The sequence below is a fragment of the Hyperolius riggenbachi genome, chromosome 10 (genome assembly GCF_040937935.1).
Source record: "Hyperolius riggenbachi isolate aHypRig1 chromosome 10, aHypRig1.pri, whole genome shotgun sequence".
In the NCBI taxonomy this organism is placed as follows: domain Eukaryota; kingdom Metazoa; phylum Chordata; class Amphibia; order Anura; family Hyperoliidae; genus Hyperolius; species Hyperolius riggenbachi.
Genome location: NC_090655.1, coordinates 216,304,350 through 216,321,442, shown reverse-complemented (window position 1 = coordinate 216,321,442; position 17,093 = coordinate 216,304,350). Strand labels below are relative to the sequence as shown.

At 45.0% G+C, this 17,093-nt stretch overlaps 1 protein-coding gene across 8 annotated transcripts in view; it reads right to left on the bottom strand.

Moving 5' to 3' along the window:
* Positions 1-8,200: 8,200 nt before the first annotated feature.
* The window catches only part of LOC137534493 (oocyte zinc finger protein XlCOF7.2-like), an 18,870-nt gene continuing 9,977 nt past the window's right edge, over positions 8,201-17,093 (bottom strand). For all 8 annotated transcript variants that reach the window (XM_068256013.1, XM_068256015.1, XM_068256019.1 and 5 more), the window contains exons 3-7: positions 15,694-15,867; positions 15,485-15,608; positions 15,264-15,361; positions 11,004-11,124; positions 8,201-9,132 (exon numbers count right to left, since the gene is read on the bottom strand). In XM_068256013.1, coding sequence (XP_068112114.1) covers positions 8,369-9,132; positions 11,004-11,124; positions 15,264-15,361; positions 15,485-15,608; positions 15,694-15,867 — 1,281 coding nt within the window. In that variant the 3' untranslated portion in view covers positions 8,201-8,368. The remainder of the gene's footprint in view (positions 9,133-11,003; positions 11,125-15,263; positions 15,362-15,484; positions 15,609-15,693; positions 15,868-17,093) is intronic.

The window sequence follows — 17,093 nt, the reverse complement described above, 5'->3', positions numbered from 1 at the left end:
ACATACTGGCTGCAATGTGCTGCCCATTATAGGCTGGCTGTTCCGTAGTGCTGCACAGTGATCACATTGGAAGCTTTTGGCTCAGCACAGCTCAGTAACTTTGCAGACAGTGTGATTGAAAGGCAATATAATCCTCCTGCACTCGGCACTAAACAGCTGCACTTATCTTCTGGGAATGCTTTCTTTCACTGTGCGACCTTTTCTTTCAAAGTGTACAGATGAACATATAGGTGAAATACATGTAAAGCATATGACTTCAGCATGTGGGTATTACGTGCAAACATTTCTGCTCTCTGCTCGTCCCTCCTCCCTCCTCTGTCCACTCCCTGCCCTCTGTCCATCTTCTCCCCTTCTCTGTGTGTCCACCCCCCTCCCCTTCTCCTGTCCACAGACCTGTCCTGCTGTTCATTTCACCCCCGAATGCTTCCGGTAGTAAAATGATCCGAGATTCGGATCAAAGATCCGGATCTCTTCAATGATCCGATTCGAATCATCCGGATCATTGAAAAGATCCGAACTTCCCATCTCTAGTATCGGAGTGCGGCGGCCATTTTATTGTAGTCCAATGGTCCTATACAGCAGCTCAAGATTTTTGAGCAAAAGATAACAGTAGAGGGAATGTACAAAAAACAAATTTCATAACCTCAGCTGTCGTTATCTATAGTTTTATGATAATGATGATGCCAGCAATGATAATATGGCTCTAAAGCCTCCATCTTCAGTGGCACAACACAGGCTAAAATACAGACAGAGAATAGATTTAATTAGAAAGGATCAATGGAATTCTAATGATTTTGCTTGTTTGCTGAGAAAGGGCTATATTCACACTCGCACATGCGGTAAGAGATTTTTTACCGCTATATTACCGCCAGTGATAATTTCCGCATTTTTTCCACATTCACTAAAAATGCTCCGCGTGTTTACCGCATGAGGGAACAATGCGTAAAACATTTTTGGGAAACATGCGTAATTACATTGTAAACATGCGGAAAAAAAGTGGCATAAAAAAAAATTGTCTCCCCACCCCCTAAAAAATTAAAGTCCTGCAAACACTGCATTTAAGGCTACAGACTCCATTTAAGTCAATCGGAAGCGAAATATATCACCAAATACTAGTAGGTGATGAAAAAAATCGGTAGTTAAGTCAGAAATAAGGCACCGATTTTTTTTGTTGTGAAATTTAAATTTTTTTGCGGGAACTACTGACTTTTGCGGACTTTTACCGCATTTTTTACGCATGCGGTTAATTAATGCGTAAAATTTTACGCATGCGGTAAATGTTCATGCGTGCAATTTTGTGAATGTCAAGATGGTCTCATTTCAGTCGGGAATTTACCGCAAGTGCATTTCCGCATGCGGAAAATGATTGTGAATAGAGCCCAATGTATTGTATGCTGCTTGGAATTAGGCTAATCTTGCCAAACTGGACTAGCCCAATTTTAAATTGCATACATTTTGCATTTCAAGGGACCCTGAGTAGGACCCGGAAATGCTATATTTGAACTTACCTGTGGCTTCCCCCAGCCCCTCGTATGCCATGAGGTCCCTCGGTGTCCTCTGGGCACCCTCTGTTCTTTTTTCGCCAACTCCGTCAACTGTGCGACTTCATCAGGAATCGTGCACATGCGCGGCCTCAGGTATATCTCCGTATGTTAGCTGAAGTAAAACACCAGTGTTCAGTGTTTAATAAACACTTCAGTGTTTTACTCCAGCTAACATCTGGAAATATGCCTGAAGAAGGGTACTAGATCCCAGAAAGCTTGCATCATTTAACTCTTATTAGTTAAGCATTAAAAGGTATTACTTTTATGAAACTTTTTTTTTTCTACCTCCATAATTTGTTTGGCTAACACGATCCAGAAACTTTTTTGCTACTATGTTCATTTTGTGTGACTATATCCAACTTGGAATTGGGAAAAATCAAATGTAGCAGATGCCTGCTGTGTCTTTTCTCTCTGACAGAAAGAGGTTTTTTTTTGTTCTGTAGTAATAAGTCTCATTGGACTGTGCATGCCCAATAGGGATCCTCAGTGGTAATTCAAAGATGTATTTGCTAGGGTTCTTTATACTGCTACAATAGCAGAGAGAAGGGAGCCCCCAGCATAAGGCTTGGTTCCCACTTGTAAGGAGTCCTTGTGGCGCTGAGTTCAGGTCCACTCTGCTCCATTTAAGCATCATGTTTGCGTTGTATCTGCAGGTGGATGTGTTGCGCCATAGGTGGAAATGGGCAACACATCCACTCATTCATAAAAACAGAGCAGGTTAGGTCCAGTTTTTTTAACAAGTTGAAGCAGATCCTATTTATAATATTAGGATCCGTGTCCTGCGGTGAGCCAAGCTGCAAAAAACAAATGGGTACGTTTTTTAATAGGTGGGAACCGAGCCTAAGGCACCTTTGAATCTGCTGCCAGGGCTCCTCATTGGTCCTTTGATCTGACCAATCGGAATCCTCCTCAGGCAGGCCTCTCTTTGGTCCAATCAATGAACCAATGGGGGGCCCTGCTGGGAAATTTAAATATGCTTTTGCCAGGGTGCCATTTTCACTATTGTGGTGGTGTCCAGTGGAGATATGGCACTACAGCGGTGGGGATTCATGTGTGGCGGGTTACTTGCCAATATAGTCTGAAGACAGAAGAACAATGGAATTATCTAGAAATCTAGATTTTCTGGCTGAAAACTTTTCTTTTGTATAAAGAGTCCATTTTTTTCTAACAAATGAAAATATATTTCTCTAAGAGAAACCTAAAAATGTACCCCTCTCAGATTCAAGAAAGATTTTTTTTTTCTTCATTTAATCCATTCAGTATTTACCTGTTTCAGCACCAAACTTAGGTGGAAGGGTTAAACAAACAAACAAAAAAGTTTTTACCCAGAGAAATCGCTTGGCTGTTGTGAAAAATCAAATCACCAAATTTCTGCAGCCAATGGAGTGTTGAGAGAAATCCTGTAAGAAATCACAAGTCACATACGTTTCTGCACGGACAGTAGAATATCATCTCTGTCTCTTCCTTCATCAATTTCTCCAGATACGAGGGCTGTTGCTCACAGGAATCTGGGATTTGATACCTTGGGTGACAGTTAGGAGCTAAGTGCTGCTACAGATGTGTTGCTTGCCTATAGGCTAGCAAAGTGTTCTGATGCTATAGAGGGGGATAGAGGGAAAATGTTGCAGCGCACAACAGAGCGGATGGGGTAAGGAGGAGAACAATGGCCTAGCCTGTGCTTGGATGAGATGATCTGACAGACAAGATCTCTTGCCAGTGCATCAGGGCCACCGTACACTGGCTAGATGCTTGGCAGAGATGGCCCCGACTGACCACCTAGGCCAAGAACCATGTAGCATCTGGACAGAGGAACTCTTAGCATACCCAAAACAAGTATATAAATATCTTGGGTGGATGTTGGGAGAGTAGAAGTAGAGGGTGCTACAGGAAGAGGAAGTAATTTGGAGTGAGAGGTCAGTGTAGGTGCTGGGGAGTGCAGGATCACTGCGGTGCTAATGCTGGCGAGGGAGAGGTCAGTATGGGTCCCAGGTGTAGGGAGATGTCACTGTGAATGCTGGGGGAGGTCAATTCTGTCAGGAAGACACCATCTTACCTGCTCCCACACAGCTGCAAGGATGGTTACACTAAGATTCCTGTATGGGACCTGTTTACTCCAAAGTGTCCCAGATGGGGTAGGAACTTTTTGCAGGTGGTGGATGGGGCTTCCCTCCTGCAGTGGGCATAGCTTATTGCAGTCAGGGTGGGGTTTCCATTTTGCAGCCAAAGGGGCTTTTTATGGATATTAAAAAAAGGGGGGGGGGGTGCTTGGGCACCCAGAGCCCCTCCCCCAATCCTCCCCTTCCCCCTCGCACATGCCTGTCTGTGAGATGCCCATGGGATGCTGAATAGAAAGGGTAAAAGATAATGATAATTCCTTTTTGTATTTAATTTTAAGGACACCAGAACTGTGAGAGATATGGAGGCTGCCATAATTATTTCCTATTAAACAGTACCAAGTGCCTGGCAGTCCTGCTGATCTTTCTGGCTACAATAATGTCCGAGTCACACACCTAAAACAAGCATGCAACACATCCAGTGCTGTATAGATGAATTGCTAGGCAACAACATTTCAAGGCATCTATAAAATGATGGGTCCCGGAGCTTTCGCCATAGTGATCACATCCCATTGTTATTGGCGACAGCCATTACAGGTGTACACGAATCCTACAGCCAAATATAGTTAACACAAGGGATTTATTAGCTTGGTAGGGGTTAAAATGTAAAAAAACCCCAGACTTTATTTTTTTGTTACACTGTCACTTTAATAAAAAAAAAATCACTGTAACTTTATGTGAATGACTGCTGCTAGCAGCAATCATTCACAAGGGGATCAATGCACGAGTATGTACATGCATGTGTGTGCACAAGCACATGCACAAGCGGCGGGGGCACACACGTGCATGCGTAAGGGTGTGCGCGCACAATTGTGACGCGATTTTTTAGTGCTGGACGTAAGTGTCACATCCAGGAACTAGTGCGTGTCCTTGATTGCATGCCTATGGCCGGGCATGTTTCGTGACATCACACACATGCGTAAAACGTGCCCGGCCACAGGTGCGCAATCAAGGACGCGCACCGCTGGACCCGGGCATGCGTACTACTGAACGCGTCCAGGCCAGGGCATGCATACTACTGAGAGACAGCGACCCGGAAGTAGTACAGGGCCAATGCTGTTCGCAGGCGATCTGTTCTCCTATGCAAGCGAGCGGTTCGCCTACATCACTACCAGGAATCTGCTAATTTGAACATGAGACTTATGTCCAAAAACCATAAGTGGTTAATGCGAATTGTAAGCAGCTTGGAAATGGGCCAATCAAAATAATCAGAGAGTTAATTGATTTGGTGAACTTCTAAACTGGATTCAATTTGCATGCAAGACAGAATTATTAGCATGTTATATCTCTAGACAGAATAGGCAACTTATAACAGAACCCAACACTGATCAGGAGTAATCAATCATGTATTAAGCCAGTTCCACCTTAGCAGGATTTGATTGGTCCATTTTCAAGATGGATTAATTCGCATAATCCTGTATGAATGCGGAAGGATTGGCACCTCATTGACCATACCTAATTATCATTAATGAGCGGAGATATTCAGCTAGTTACACACTCTGGATTAAACTTTGCCAAGATGTCTGTTGATGGCCATCTCACCCGTCAATATAGAGCAGTGATGGGTAACTTTGGCACTCCAGCTGTGGCAAAACTACAAATCCCATCATGCCTCTGCCTCCCCGAGTTATGCTTAGAGCTATCAGAGTATTGCAGTGCCTCATGGGACTTGTAGTTCCACAACAGCTGGAGTGCCAAGGTTAGCCATCACTGATATAGAGTTTGTACAGGAGTCCACTGATGTCCAACTGACCTATGAGCACATTGTTCACTTCCTCCTCCCACCGTTCAGAAGCCACTTCGTTGTGCAGCAGACACGTTTACACACTTTAATTCAAATACTCATTGCAGATCAACCATTCAAGAACCACTACTACTACAGCTAAGTTAAAAGCAGAGGTCTTAGTTTGCAAAAAATGCATTTAGTGTAGTTACATAGGCCACATAAGGACCCCCTGTATTTGTATACAGGGAGTTCTACCACTGTCCCTATAATATACATAATATCAGAGCCGGGACAAGGTCCTCCAGCACCCAAGGCTGAGACACCAAAGTGTGCCCCTCCATCCCTGCCACCCCAGCCATCACACACTGATTGCTATCAGACTAAGAGGCGCCACAGGGCCCACAACCTCCCCAACACTTTAATATCTAGTTATATGGCTTGCAGTCACTGCCATGAATCCCCTTTTCTTATTTCTTTCTGCTTCAAACACAATTAGGAATGACAGCTGAATGAATTCTGCGCCCCCTCCTACACTGCGCCCTGAGGCTGGAGCCTCTCTAGCCTATGCCTCGGCCCGGCCCTGCATAATATACATAATACAACATGCAAGCATACAGGGCATCTACCTAATGTCCTCTCACAGATAGGGCTTTAGACTAACCCCACCAGAGCCCTACAAATTGTAGGCTACAATATGCATCCATATACACCATACACACAGCAGTGTGAGTTGTGTAAAAGCTGACAATTGTTACAGGACAGGCAGAGTGGGAGCACAGGATTTAACCCTGGCCACAAGGAGACACAGAATCCAGGCTCACCTCTAACACCTAGAGACTCAGAGACGAATAAAATAATAGATTTATACATACCTGAGGTTTCCTCCAGCCCCATCCGCATGGATCGCTCCCACGCTGCCGTCCTCAGGCATCTCTATTGCTAGTACCAGGTCCTGTAACTTCGGTCAGTCAGGGCCAGTCGGCGCAAGCGCAGTGCGCTCTCTCCGTACTGTGCAGGCGCATGCGTAAGGCAGGTGCCAGTGAGACGGAGGGAGTCACTGCGCATGCGTAAAACTGGCCATGTCTGGCCCAAGTTACTAGACCCAGTACTGGCAATAGAGACGGCTGAGAATGGCGGCGTGGGAGCGATCCATGCGGATGGGGCTGAAGGAAGCCCCAGGTATGTATAAATCTAATAAGTTAAATCGTCTCCGAGTCTCTTTAAGTAAGGTAAAATGGAGGTGCTGTATGTTTATTTGAATTATGTCTTTACTAGATCTGTAGCAGTGTAAAGGAAAAAAATGATTTATTGTAAAAGTATTCACAGGGTCACCATAAAACAAATATATTACCTGCTGGTTTACAGATTAACCACTTCACCCCCCCAGTGCTAAATTTCTCCGTCCCTCTGCGCACCGCTTCACCCCCAGGGACGGAGAAAGGCGCACTTGTTTGTTTACTGGCTGGGAGTGGGCGGGGACCTCGCGCGCACACTCCAGCCAGCCAGCACAGCAGGTGACTAATTGGATGTTAGGAACAAGCGTTCCTAAATCCAATTAGATGCGCCGATTGCGGACACAATGGAGACTGCTTCAAACAGAAGCAGTCTCCATTGATAACAATGAAATGTAAACAAACGTGCAGCGCGCGATCGCGCGCCCCCGCGACCCGCGCGCGCACACACCCCCGCTCTGCAGTGCAATGATTGGTTATTGGGGACTGGGGTCCCCATAACCAATCATATCACTGAAAAAAATCAATAGAAGCAGCGCTGCAAAGTACAAATCGCGCTGGTGCTTCAGGGGTGAAACCCCTCCGTTGTGAAGTGGTTAAGTAGCACCCTGATTCTTTGTTTACACTCGTTACTACAAAATTCATTTCATAGAATGGGTTGTAGTGTGTCTAAAACGTTTGTGACATTGTCATAAGATTATTTTACAAATAAATAGCAGTTGTTGAAGACATTCATACATTTGGATTATTAACTCTCCTGATGTTGTTTTTGAGTTAAAAACAAGAATATAGTCCTTACTGATGTGACTCCTAACATACATTAGAGGTTACATGGCATGGATGTGAACGTTCACACAAGTGGTGACTACTTGGCCAAATATGTCCTACATTTGTCTCAAGAACATGACTCCTTGCATGTAGAGCAAGAGAGGATCACTTTGTCCAACACTTTACTCATCCACAACATAGACGTGACTCCTAAAACATGGAGCAAGAGGTAATTACTTGGACAAACAGTTACCATATCCAAAGCATGAACATGATTTCCTGGATGTAAAGCAAGAGCTGACCACATTTACAAAGTCCTCCAACGTCAACATGTGAAAACATTCCAGAGACCACTGGCGTAACAATAGGGCCTGCAGCCCCTGGGGCCCGCACGGGGCCGTTTTGTCGGGGCTGGAGGGTTGGCAGCATGAGGGGAAAGCCATGGCCACAGTCGGCGGGGAGAGGGGAAGTTCCCCCCCTCTCCCTCACCTCGGGGCTCTCCCCTCCAGCTTAAATGTGTGTCCGTGGGCAGCGGCGAGCAGGAAACAGATACATACCTTCCGTGCACTCCACCAGCCTGCGTTCCTCTCGCTAGCCTCTGACGCGACTTCCAGTATAACAGGAAGTCGCGTCAGAGGCTAGCGAGAGGAACGCACTGGGTGGAGCGCACGGAAGGTATGTATCTGTTTCCTGCCCGCCGCTGCCCACGGACACACATTTAAGCTGGAGGGGAGTGCAGAGGGGAGAGCCCGGAGGTGAGGGAGAGGGGGGGGAACTTCCCCTCTCCCCGCAGACTGTGGCCATGGCTTTCCCCTCATGCTGCCAGCCCCCACAAAACGGCCCCCGTGTGGGCCCCATGGAGGGGGGGCGCTCTGAAAATCTGCAGGGGGGCCCGGTGGGGCCTATTTACGCCCTTGCCAGAGACTGAGCATTTTCTCCAGAGTCCTACTGGAAACGATTGCGGAGGAAAACTTTGCTACCATTTCAACAGGAAATGGCCCTGGAGTGTTTCATCTGGTGATACAGAAGAGAGGGCTTCCAAGTGAAGCATTTCCCACACTGAGTGCAGGAATAAGGCTTCTCCCCTGTATGGATCCTTTGATGTCTCACAAGGTTGGACCTTTTGGCGAAGGACTTTCCACAATCCGGACATGAATAAGGCTTCTCTCCAGTGTGAATTTTTTTATGCGTTACAAGATAGGATTTGTCATTGAAACATTTCCCGCACACAGGGCAGGAGTGTGGTTTCTCCCCCGTGTGAATCCTCTGATGGGTCACCAGGTGAGAGGTCTGCGTGAAGCATTTTCCACACTCGTTGCATTGAAACCTCTTTGAGTTTATCTGGGTTCTCTGATGCAGACTTACATTATCATTCTGGATAACATGTTCATTACAATCAGAATGTAGGGACATGTCGCCCTCTCTCTGAGATCTATAATTTGTAATGGGGTGTGCGTAGTTATGAAAATGTTTTTTGCATGTAGGAGGGTCAAGTGATAGATCTGGTTCATGATGACCATGGTGGGGATTTGGGGAAATAAAGTTCTCCTCTGAAGAATGTGCATAGTTATGGAAATGTCTCTTATGTGTGGAAGGGTCAAGTGATAGATCTGGTTCATGATGACCATGCTGGAGATTTGGGGAAATAAAGTTCTCCTCTGAAGAATTGGTCAAGTCATCATCTTCAGCATCCTCATCTAAGCAGATGATGGGAATGTTCTCTGAAGTACATTGGAAGTGGCTTCCATCTGAAGGAGAGAACAGATGAAAGGGAAATTGTTAGACATACTCCAGAAGGACTTGAACAGAAGTATTAGAACTGTCTAAAAAGCTACTGCTCAGAAATCAAGGATGGCAATACTGTAAGGATAACACTAAATACATTGATAAATCAACCCTTAATGTCAAATACATTTCTCAGAACTAACATTTGTTAAATGTGGTAGGGACACACCCGTGTCTCAACCATCACATAGTATCTGGGCTCGAATGAACAAGTTACATAAACTTACTAGAGACCAAAAGATATTCGAGAACGAGTAGAAAAAATTGTAGAAAAACTGTATTTTGCATGTTACATGTCAGGTGTAGGACCACTTACCCACTGGGTAAGACACATTAAAATCAATTAAAAAGGAAGCTAGGATCATTTGGTCAACCACATACAGTCACAACCGTCCTACATACTGAGATCTTGGCCACAATCTATGAAAGAATATATAAGTATGGAGGCTGTCTTGAACAATAGAAATCGCCTGGCTGTCCTGCTGATCCTTACTTTTAGCCATAGGCCCTAAACAAGCATGCAGCTCAGAGATTGAAGCCTGGATTAGTCACATGCTTGTGATTCAAACACTAGTGATGCCAGGAACATCAACAGGACTGCCAGTCAACTAATATTGTTTAAAAGGACATAAATATGGCATTCCTCTCACTGCATATTCCCTTTAGGAAATCCCAAAGAAACCAAATTATTTCTTTCTATCACTGGAAATAAAGTGATAAGTAGAAAAGACACCAATTCTTATAGGGGATAATGGGCGATAACTCCCCTACTTGGGTACATGCCGTCACCCTTGTTCTTCTAAGGGCGCCAACTAATGCTCATTACATGCCACACAACGTCACCCCATTTTCACTACTGGGGCTGACATTACTAGACTGAAGTGTTGAATCCAGTGCCACAGTACTCTGGCGCAGATACACGCTCTTGGCGTTGTTCATGTGAAAACCTATTGGTGATGTTAGCATTAACTGGTGAGGTGATCCATCAAAAGACAGTCTCTCGTTTACTCTTAATAAGTGATAATGGTTTCGACTCTCCCTCTAGGCCCATACTGTCTCCATATTACCATTCATAAGAAAGGAGAGCCCTGGATAGTGTAATGGTTAAGGGCTCTGCTTCTGATACAGGAGACCTGGGTTCAAATCTTGGCTCATACTGGTCAGTATTCCAGTACCTGTTCAGTAAGGAGTTCTTTGGGTGAGAGTCCCTAACACTGCTACTGCCTGCTGAGTGCGCTCTAGTGGCTGCCTCGCAAGTGCTTTGAGTCTGATAGGAGCTGATGTCTCTTGACTACCCCACTGGCCGCATACTGTCACCCCATTACTTCTAGTAGGGGCTGATGTCTCCTGACTCCCCCACTGGGCACTCACTGTCTCCCCATTACCTCTAATAGGGGCTGATGTCTCCTGACTCCCCCACTGGGCACATACTGTATCCCCATTACTTCTAATAGGGGCTGATGTCTCCTGACTCCCCCACTAGCCACATACGGTCTCCCCATTACTTCTAATAGGGGCTGATGTCTCCTGACTCCCCCACTGGGCACATACTGTCTCCCCATTACTTCTAATAGGGGATGATGTCTCCTGACTCCCCCACTGGCCACATACTGTCTTCCCATTACTTCTAATAGGGGCTGATGTCTCCTGACTCCCCACTGGCCACATACTGTCTCCCCATTACTTCTAATAGGGGCTGATGTCTCCTGACTCCCCCACTGGGCACATACTGTCTCCCCCATTACTTCTGTGCATCCACTGATCACCCATTATTTCTAAGTGCTGACAATTCTTCAACTATTCTCTCAATGGGTACATTCCCTCTTCCCATTACCTTCTTCTGACTCTTGTTTGGTAGCTTGTACAGGTAATTCTTCATGTTTGCTCTCTTGTACACCCTTGCCATAAGCCCGCTCATCATCATCTTCAACTTTGATAATAAAGATGTCTTCATCCTTGATAAGATACATGTACTTTAAATAACAGAATGGTATAGCTGTTTCTTTACACATTGAAACTATGAGAAAGGATATAAAGCAACATAATAATTGCATCTTTGCACTCACATACTGTTTATTCAGTCTAAGGTCACTTAAAATCCTCATTGTAATACAAAGTTTATAGGCCCATTTGAAGCATGTGCTTTATTCAGTGGGATGCGAAAGTTTGGCCAACCTTGTTAATCATCGTGATTTTCCTGTATAAATTGTTGGTTGTTACGATATAACATGTCAGTTAAATATATCATATAGGAGACACACACCGGGATATTTGAGAAGTGAAATGAAGTTTATTGGATTTACAGAAAGTGCACAATAATTGTTTAAATAAAATTAGGCAGGTACTTAAATTTGGGCACTGTTGTCATTTTATTAATTCCAAAGCCTTTATAACTAATTATTGGAACTCAAATTAGCTTGGTAAGCTCAGTGACCCCTGACCTACATACACAGGTGAATCCAATTATGAGAAAGAGTATTTAAGGCGGTCAATTGTAAGTTTCCCTCCTCCTTTTAATTTTCTATGAAGATTATCAAGATTGGGGTCTCAAAACAACTGTCCAAATGACCAGAAGACAAATATTGTTCACCATCATGGTTTAGGGGAAGGATACAGAAAGCTGTCTCGGAGATTTCAGCTGTCTGTTTCCACAGTTAGGAACATACTGAGGAAATGGAAGACCACAGGCTCAGTTCAAGTTAAGGCTCGAAGTGGCAGACCAAGAAAAATCTCGGATAGACAGAAGCGACGAATGGTGAGAACAGTCAAGTCAACCCACAGACCAGCACCAAAGACCTACAACATCATCTTGCTGCAGATGGAGTCACTGTGCATCGTTCAACCATTCGGCGCACTTTACACAAGGAGATGTTGTATGCGAGAGTGATGCAGAAGAAGCCTTTTCTCCACCCACTGCACAAACAGAGCCGCTTGAGGTATGCTAAAGCACATTTGGACAAGCCAGCTTCATTTTGGAATAAGGGGCTGTGGACTGATGAAACTAAAATTGAGTTATTTGGGCATAACAAGGGGCGTTATGCATGGAGGAAAAAGAACACAGCATTCCAAGAAAAACACCTGCTACCTACAGTAAAATATGGTGGTGGTTCCATCATGCTATGGGGCTGTGTGGTCAGTGCAGGGACTGGGAATCTTGTCAAAGTTGAGGGACGCATGGATTCCACTCAGTATCAGCAGATTCTGGAGACCAATGTCCAGGAATCAGAGACAAAGCTAAAGCTGTGCCGGGGCTAGATCTTTCAACAAGACAACAACCCTAAACACTGCTCAAAATCCACTAAGACATTCAGGCAGAGGAACAAGTACAATGTTTTGGAATGGCCATCTCATTACCCAGACCTGAATATAATTGAAAATCTGTGGTGTGAGTTAAAGAGAGCTATCCATGCTCGGGAAGCTTTCGAACTTGAATGAACTGGAGATGTTTTGTAAAGAGGAATGGTCCAAAATACCTTTAACCAGAATCCAGACTCTCATTGGAACCTACAGGAAGCGTTTAGAGGGTGTCATTTCTGCAAAAGAAGGATCTACTAAATATTGATTTCATTTCTTTTTTGTGGTGCCGAAATCTATGCACCTGCAATTTGATCTCTCCCCTGTGTCACATGACTGCCATGGCAGAGATGGCAGATAAGCTCATTTTAAAGCACAGGATGTTATAACAATATGTCAGCTTCCATGAATCCGGTAGAAACAGTGCAGATTTATTGCAGGACTTGTATCAGCTGTAACAAAGACATGTTTTTATTTAAAGGTTATTATGCTGTTGCATATCCTTTAGAGCAGAGAGGACGTTCTGAGTTCAGGTCCGCTTTAAAGAAGAACCCCCCGATTCTGTAAAAAAGCACATGCAGACCACAACTGGTGCACTAAGATGGCACCGACAACTGCGCTGCCCACACTAAGCCATCAGGATAGATTTGCTAAATTATGATGACTACTAAGAACCTCATTCTGTCTCTCTGAAGAGGATATTAGGTACATATGGAATATGGCTGTTACCGCTACTAATCACTCAATCTGCCACCATAACGTCCAGTAGATAGAGCCCTCCCTGATGAAATCTGATCAGATAGGGATCTCTTGCCCGCTCACACACACAGCGTCCAGCGATTTCCAACAGATTTCAGCATTAAAAAGTTACCGTAACAGCTGCTCCCCCCTCTCATGCCCATGTGCAGTGTCGAAGGCTCACCAGTCGAAAAGGAGTTAAAGGGGCACTGTGGCGAAAAACTGTAAAATTTTAAATATGTGCGAACATATACAAATAAGAAGTACATTTTTTTTCAGAGTAAAATGAGCCATAAATTAATTTTCTCCTATGTTGCTGTCACTTACAGTAGGTAGTACAAATCTGATAGAAGCAACAGGTTTTGGATAGGTCCATCTCTTCATGGGGTATTCTTAGGGATTTATTTATTTTTCAAAGCACTTAGTGAATGGCAGTTGCTCTGTCCATCTGCCAAAAAACTGTGTAACGAGCAGGAAGCTGGCCAGCATCATTGTTTAAATCCTTTTTAGGGAATATCTTTATAAAGAATAAAATCCTTGCTGAAAATCCCCTATGAAGAGATGGACTAGTCCAAAATCTGTCACTTCTGTCAGATTTCTATTACCTACTGTAAGTGACAGCAACATAGGAGAAAATTAATTTATAGCTCATTTTACTCTGGAAAAAATGTACATCTTATTTGTTTATGTTTGCACATATTTTAAATGTTATAATTTTTCATCATAATGCCCCTTTAAGGCACCATGGGAAGCCTTATTAAGCCCCATGTACACGGTGCGATTCGATTACGATTCTATTTACGATACGATTAAATCCGACATGTCCGATCGGGATTCGACTCGATTCAATTTGATTTGCCATTGTTTTGCAATGGCAAATTAAATTGAATCGAATCAAATCCCGATCGGACATGTCGGATTTAAGCGGATTGTAAATAGAAACGCAATCGAATCGCACAAAGAATCGTATCGTGTAGATTGGGCTTTAGGGTTCAGGGGCATTCCTTTCCTTAGGTAAGTATGTGATTTTGATATACAGAGGTAGGGAAGTTGGCACTACAGCATGGGATAGCTGATGATGGAGGTAACAGGCAGGGCTCACACACTTCCCTCACTAGGATGCAGCTGTGTGCTCTGATCCAGTCTGAAAGACTGTACATGCACAATAGAGGAGGAGGGAGGGATCGGCTGTACAGCCTCCATGGAAACGGCCGTCAGGCAAATAGTGCCCAGCACCCACCGCATCACCACACCCCGCAGCACTGGTATGTCGTATGTGATCATATGTGTATGCAATATTTATTGTACTTCACTCTGTGCAACGCTTATTGTGCCTCACTCTGGAAATAAAAGTCACTTGCAGTGCCGATCCCTCCCTCCTCCTCTTTTGTGCAAGTATGTGATTTTGTACTCGACCTTTGGCTCGGGTAAACTATAAAAAAATCTGTGGCCCAGTGGAACTGATCACATGCTTGTCCATGCGTTGTGCTACACGGGAGCAAAGAGGAAAGGAGCCTAAACCCCTGTGCTGGACAGAGAGTGATCTTGACAATACTGTGCAAGTCTGAGTAGTTGTCGTCAAATGGTGCGGCTCTCATCGGTGCTACTCTAGGTGGCATATAATCTGCAGTAAACAGTGGGATGCGGGGGATGAGTGAAAAAACAAGGGGTGGGGGAGAGCGCACTCAGGTTGTCATCCAATAAAAATGGCCAGCCGGCCGAGGAATACTCTCACCTGGATCTGTGGTTGACTCTTCCATACGGTATGGCCAGCAAAAAGGCTTTGTCCAACTTGGACCGGGGACCGAGTCTTGGCAGAAGTCCTCCACCACAAGGCGTGCAGACCAAGTGGGACAAAACCATTCTGCTGGCCATACCGTATGGGACAGTCAACCACAGATCCAGGTGAGAGTATTCCTCGGCCGGCTGGCCACTTTTATTGGATGACAACCTGAGTGCGCTCTCCCTCAGCCCTTGTTTTTTCACCCATCCCTCGCATCCCACTGTCTACTGCTGCTACATTCTATTAAGAAGAACCTTTGCTACAACGAGATTGGCTTACATTAAAATCTGATGAGATGTTGTGCTCTTTCTCTGTAGAATCCTCAGTATGAAGAGAACCTGTGCATCCCACTGGTGGATTGCTGTTACTGGATCCATCTGTAGGGAACACACACTGGCTAAATACATTGTTTCTATGTCTTTACATGTATATCAGAAGATGCTTGTATCTAAGTAAACCCACTCTACAGATGTCTTCAAGAAATAAAAGTCCCCTCTTACCCAGTAATGTGACGGGCAGCTGATTCCCCATCATGACTTCCTTGTAGTGGCCATTGTGTCCTACTATATACTCCCACTCCTCCATGGAGAAATAAACAGCAACATCCTGACACCTTATAGGAACCTGACATATACAATGACACAGTAATCATTCAGACACATTCATTGTTGCTATGGGCTGATGTCCCATAATTCCCAGCACCGCTCACCTCACCCATCAGCAGCTCGGTTATCTTGTTGGTGGCACCCAGAATCTTCATGTCATTCTTTTCATTAGCTATCAGAGAAGGGAGTGAAGGCTCCATGATTGGACTCTGGCTCTTGCTCTGGTCTGGCACATGAAGGTGCTCTTTCTGACTGGAATCATTAAGAGGTCCATAATGCTAAGTAAAAACATTTAGTATTAAAAAAAATGTATGACAAATAGACTTCTAATTCTGCTCATGGTAAAAATACCACTGCATTTTGACACAGCCAGAGGGGTTAACTTACACAGCAGCTCTGCTTCCAGCTGTGATTAGCAAGTAGCCATGTCCTTAGCTGGCCCCTGCATGTGATTTCCCACCAGGAATATCGAAACTTGGTAGGGAGGAGGAGGAACAGTGTCTTGGGCATGCACGGAACGCCAAGAGCTAGGACCAGGTTGCAATTACAACTGCTGCGACCCTGGGCCCTATGCCAGTGTATAAAGCCTTACCGTACCTCTCCCGGTCCCCTCGTTCCAGCACTGTCTCCACTGTTAGTAGTCTCTAACCCATGAGTTGGATATTGCTCTCTTCCACTGTGGGAGGCTTTGGAAGTCTTCAGGAGCCCGAGTGCTCCCAAAGACAGGTGGCTCTGTAATACGCATGCACAAGCACACTCTCTCATGCACTTGTGTATGCGCAGTACAGAGCAGCACGTCTTCGGGAGCACTCCGGCTCCCAAAGACTGCCGAAGCCTGCACTTTGATTGGCCCAGTAGGCTGCCTGTCACTTGACAGGCAGCCTATTGGGCTAAAGTGCGGGCATCTCGTCCTACAAAGTTAATCAACTCCCAAGTCAGCTAGTTAATTGAACAAGCTGTTAGTCGGTATTTCTCCTGTCTGTACCTCCCCCGGCACCCTTGTTCCAGCACTGTCTCCACTGTTAGTAGTCTCCTACCCATGAGTTGGATATTGCTCTCTTTCACTGCGGGAGGCTTTGGAAGTCTTCAGGAGCCCGGGTGCTCCCAAAGACGGACAGCTCTGTAATACGCATGCACAAGCACACTCTCTCATACACTTGTGTATGCGCAGTACAGAGCAGCACGTCTTCGGGAGCACTCCGGCTCCCAAAGACTGCCGAAGCCTCCCGTGGCAGGAGATTTGAACAGCGAGACAATGCTGGAATGAGGGGATCCGGAAGAAGAAGGGGAAGGCTTTGTAGAACCCAGAGCCTTCCGCTTCCATAAGTATCTTTTTTTTAACTTTAAAAACTCTTTTTGCTTTCATAGACAACGGAGATATCATGTGACAGTACCAGAATTCTCCTCATCAGGGTTGCTATGAAAAGGAAGTCCAGAGGCTCCCCATGTCCTCCTGACCCCCACCATTGCCAATCGAGCTCCCCCAACATATCTGACAAGAGCT